At 35.6% G+C, this 4,995-nt stretch overlaps 1 protein-coding gene across 1 annotated transcript; it reads right to left on the bottom strand.

Annotated features, from left to right (window-relative positions):
- Positions 1-1,365: 1,365 nt before the first annotated feature.
- Positions 1,366-4,274, bottom strand: LOC145048080 (transcription factor bHLH48-like). The gene is made up of 7 exons (XM_078996491.1): positions 3,332-4,274; positions 3,112-3,234; positions 2,959-3,024; positions 2,480-2,548; positions 2,312-2,383; positions 1,698-1,932; positions 1,366-1,604 (listed from the first exon to the last, which is right to left on the bottom strand). The coding sequence occupies exons 1-7, from the start codon at positions 3,713-3,715 to the stop codon at positions 1,564-1,566; spliced, it is 990 nt and encodes a 329-aa protein (XP_078852617.1). The 5' UTR covers positions 3,716-4,274; the 3' UTR covers positions 1,366-1,563.
- Between the last annotated feature and the right edge of the window lie 721 nt (positions 4,275-4,995).

Genomic DNA, 4,995 nt, shown 5'->3' on the forward strand with positions numbered 1-4,995 from the left:
TAGCATGTGAAATTTCATAGAAATAGGCAAAAGGACTCCATACGTATTACCTTTGCAGAAAATATGTTGTCTATGTTGATATGATACAAGGGTGCACAGCAGCTAGTCGCATTTATAACATCTGCAGCAAAAAAAGTTTTGTAGTTAAAAAAATAAGTTTTGTACATGATTGATTATTATCTACTCATTGTAAGCCAAACACAAACACAAACACAATACATCATGTATAGTTTAAGGATGAATGGATTTATTGATCGAATGAAGACTATTTGTCTATTTGCATTGCAAAATTAGTGAATAATACTGCCCTGTTATGCAATGGAAGGAACTAATCAGGGTCATTACTAGCAATAACCTCTTGGACATGATCAAATTATCACAAAATCCAATTTACAACAAACCCTATTTCGTTCATAAAACTTCTAGGGTATGAAATTACCTCAATTGGTTTAATTACAAAACATGGGATCATTTGAATTTGTCCATTGGTTTAATTACAAAACATGGGATCATTTGAATTTGTCCATCATAGGTTACTGCCACAGTGGTCAACTCTGGCGTAGTCCAGGCGTTGGATGCCGCCTTCGGCCACCACTGGCGGTCGTCGCTGCTGCAGCTCCCCTTCATCTTGATTGCAGCATCGTTGCTTCCATTTTCCTCAGGATCTCTCGTCCTCTTGTTTTGTTTTTTTTTTTTTTTTTTTAAATCGAACTAGAACACACATATACACAATAAGCTTTGTTTCTTCTCTTTGAATCTCGATGTTTTTCTCCCTTTCTCTGATTTTCGATCGAACACACACAAGGGTGTGTTTCCCCTTCCCCGATCGATCGGCGATCGTTTTCCTTGTACAAGGTTAAAACTTTTTTTTTTTTAAATATTAATTAACATTATAATTAAATATTTCTCTCCTTTCATTTACCTTTTAAAATAAAGTGGTGGGATATATTTATAAAGTATGCAAGATGGTAGTTAAGTTCGTTAATTGTCGTTTTGTTAGTTAGACATTTTGTTAGTTGTCATGTGTAGGTTACCTTGTGTATATATAAAGTATGCAAGATGGTAATGGTGTTTGATGGTCATTGTATGAAAACTTACGAACGTCGAAAATAATTTTAAGAAGTAAATGTTGAATCCATGCAAATAAAAATTTAGATCATTATTTACTACCAAGTTGACAATTTAAGTTCAGAAAATAAATTAGTCATTAGCGGTCAGATCTGATTATAAAAAAAATTAAAAGACTGAAAAATAAATAATAAAACCAACCTACTTTCTGTCTCTTGTTTTATCATGAAAAAGTCTGTCTGGTGATATGCATAATTAAGAGTCGAGAAATTAATAGATTATCAACGTTGATGCTCGTGAGAAATTAGTGCAACTATATAATAATTATATGCATAATACCATCCTCAAATATCCATTTTCTAAACCTCTAATTATCAATAAATTAAACTCTTAATTAAGCTTCTTCTAAATTAACCCACTATCTTCTTCTTCTTCTTCTATCCACTACTATCTTCCATTATATACAATCCAATCCTTTCCTTGCTACCATCTTCTTCACAACAACTCCATTTTCAACTGCTGCGTATGCAAAGAAGCTACATAACACAACACCAAAACGCCACAATTCAAATCAACAACTCTTTAAACTCGTAAAAATTAATTAATTATAAATTCAATTTTTTTTTTACCTGAATTCCCAGATGAGTCATAACTTAAAAGCGAGTCATCTGGTGTCAAGAAATTAGGGTGCAGGTGGAGGTCTTCCCCACCCCACAGTCCCTGGGGTGGCATCCCATCAGGCTGCTGCCATAACTGCTGCTGCTGGTGGTGGTGGTGGTGGTGGTGTTGGTGTTGGCTGTTTCCATTCATTTGTCCATCTAGTGAAACCATGCCAGCAAAACTACAGTCCATAAGTGACCCACTCTGCAAAATGGTCAAACAAAATTATTAGGGACAAGAATGTCATTATGTCAATCTTGTCCATACAAGTGAAGGGCCACATTAATTGCTTCTTTTATATGTCTAATAATATATGCTACCATGAATGAACCACATAGTACCCAATTGGAACAACAATGCCTTTCAACGTTCAATGTTCAATGTGCAGAGAGATATTAAATAAATACTACATTGCAAAGCTTAGCAAAGTGGTCCAATTTTCTATGACACCTTATTCCCATAACAGATGTTCATTTATTATGTATTTTGACTCACTGTAACAACAACGCATTAAAGGTTTTGGTATCATTATTTACCACTAGGTAAAAAGTAAAATAATAATAATAATAATAATAATAATTACCTCTGCAGAGAAGATGTTGTCTAAGTTGATATCGATACAAGGGTGCACTGCAGCCAGTCTCATTGATAAGAACTGCACCAAAAGCAAGTTTTCGAGTTATAATAAAAAAAAAAAAAGTTTTGTAGTTAAAAATTATATAAAAATAAAAAAGATTATACAAAAACCAACCTCCACTTGGCGTTGCAGGGTTTGCACGTGATTGATGATCTCGTCAAGCACCATCGCCGTACCTGAAATCTGCAAGACAATAAGATAGTTTTGTCCTGCTGACATCAGTCTCAACACAGTATAATCTGTTCTGTCTTGTCATGTGTCAATTTGAAATGAAATTTTCTTAAAAGAATGATAAACCGAATAAATATTATTTGTCTATTTGCATACTACAAGAGTATTTCTATGAGTTCAAAAGAAAAGCTCTTGACCAAGAGGAAAGATGAATAATAATAATAATAATTAGTAAATTACATCTTTACCCCGGTCCTACTACGCAATGGAATGGACAAACACAGGCAATATCAACTAAACCCACGATAATCGGGGAAATAACAATATTAGATAAAGCAATGTAAACATGCATTGCCCATTTGTACAGTACAAGTGAGGAATGCAGAGGAATACAGAACTTGAATATATATAGCTAAGCTAACCTTGTTGCATCCAGGAACCAGTTCTTGAAGGAGCTTCATCCTAGCATTAATCTTCTCTCTTCTTGCCTATCAACAGTTGATCGTAATTAGTGGTTAGGGGAAGCTTAATGTTAATTAAACACGATTAAATTATGAGATGATTATGATGATTACTCGTTCAGCTAAGCTATGGCTATCTGTTGCTTGACCTCGCCGAGCACGGACATGAACGTACGGAAGCTTCTCACTGTCGGTCTCATCTGCGACGTTTTTGATCTTCTTCACCGATGGTTTTACCTGAAGTTTTAAATGGTGGAGTGATGGATTTAGAACTCGATTATTGAAAATTTTAAACACGTAGAATTGAGGAATAAAGACATGAAGTGACACAAACCTTCTTCTCTCGCTCCTTGCGCTTCGTTAATTTCGGGATAATCGGATCTGACTGCATAGGTGATGAATTATGCAGAGAATCAGAATCAATCGGTTCTTGTTTCACCAAATTGCAGTAATTAGGGCTCGAATTTGGGAGAATTGAGCTCGTCGTCTCGAGTGAATTGTCGGTTTCCATGGCCGGAAACACCGAAGGGGGGAAAATAGCGGGGGGTGTGGTTTCTTCGGGGGAGTGTAAGAGCTTGACGGCCTGGTTCGGTGGGAGTTCAAGGAGAGCCGTGAAAGAATTGCCGGGCTCAGGCGGTGGCACCACCGACATGAGGCTCTGAATATCATCTTCGCCGAATTGAAACGATTCAACCCCCATTTCTTCATGTTTCTCCATCAAAGTACACAATAATTGAAGAATGAACAACAACTCAAAGACGCACAACAGAAGCAAATATTCCAACGAAAACGATTGTACCAAAGCAAACCCAAAAAGCAATTCAAGTGGAGGTGGAAAAGTTGAATCGGAAAACTGAAAAAAAATAAAGGCACCGCTGACGGAAAATGACGGAAGGAAAAGAGAACTGCCAAATGGTACTTTCCCACTTTCCGCGGCAGAGAAAAGACGTTCACCTTTCTCTTTCTTCAATCAGAAGAACCTATGACTTTGCAGTTTGCACCCACAAAAGAAACCATGCGATGCGATCTTGTTTGGCTTTCAATGGCGGATGAAGTTGAAGCTGCTGCCGGTGTGCGTATCTATTAATCTTCTGGAAATTTCGGATTTATTTGATCATTATTCATTAAGGTGAAGGAGAGCATTTGGTTTTGGAGTAGAAGGAAAGCAACGTTTTTCTCATCGGCCCACAACTTTTCAATTCAATTCTACTACGACTACGATTACATCATCAATTAGATAAGATGGCTTTTGGGGTTTGGGTGTGTTGTAGAGAGAGAAAGTGTGTGCTATAGAGACTAGATAGAGAGAGAAAGGATATGGTGGTAGGGCGGGGACCGGTGAGCGGGGGACCGAATCCGACACTGGTGTCTTAACTATTAAGGATGATCCGTCGTTATCTTCCATAATTTTTACGGCCAACAGAATATAGAAATTAAAACACAAATTTCAGAAACTACTTCCTAAAAATGATCATAAATATCTGAAATCTGTCTATTATTTACTATTTATTATCTAGACATTGGGTTGATGGAAATTATATTTTCATTTAATAATTGAAAAAGGGGGACTGAATATGGAGTCCTTATATACATAATTTTTTTTTTTTTTTTTTAATATATCGTAATTCATATGATTTGATTAGAAGAACTAGAAAAGAAATGTATGAGTGCATATAGTGGTTAAAATAACCATTCATATGTAGAAATAAGTTGATAAAAGGACAAAACAAATGTGGGACTAACCCATTTGGTAGAGGTTTTGTCTTTTAGACCGAAAGTTTTGAGTTTTATTTCAGATGTTCATGATTTCTTGATACTAATTGTTTTCGTATACAAACCGCTAACAATTAACATTATGTATAGAAAAAAAAAAATACCAAGCATGGAAAAATAAATTGCAAATAACCATAGAAAAGAAACTAAATAGTTAGGACTGATTCTTTAGTTAAAATAAAGCTGTTTTAATGGTTACAGTCTCAAAAAAACATATCATATTTT

Source organism: Lactuca saligna, chromosome 5 (genome assembly GCF_052625555.1).
Source record: "Lactuca saligna cultivar CGN05327 chromosome 5, ASM5262555v1, whole genome shotgun sequence".
Taxonomy (NCBI): Eukaryota; Viridiplantae; Streptophyta; class Magnoliopsida; order Asterales; family Asteraceae; genus Lactuca; species Lactuca saligna.

Bases quoted from the DNA above. Each gene is read 5' to 3' on its own strand.
- LOC145048080 (XM_078996491.1), bottom strand. From the start codon at position 3,715: ATGGAGAAACATGAAGAAATGGGGGTTGAATCGTTTCAATTCGGCGAA. The intron at 2,549-2,958 runs GTTAGCTTAGCT...ATTGTCTTGCAG, and splicing joins TGGTTCCTGGATGCAACAAG to ATTTCAGGTACGGCGATGGT. The intron at 1,933-2,311 runs GTAATTATTATT...ACCATTTTGCAG, and splicing joins ACAACATCTTCTCTGCAGAG to AGTGGGTCACTTATGGACTG.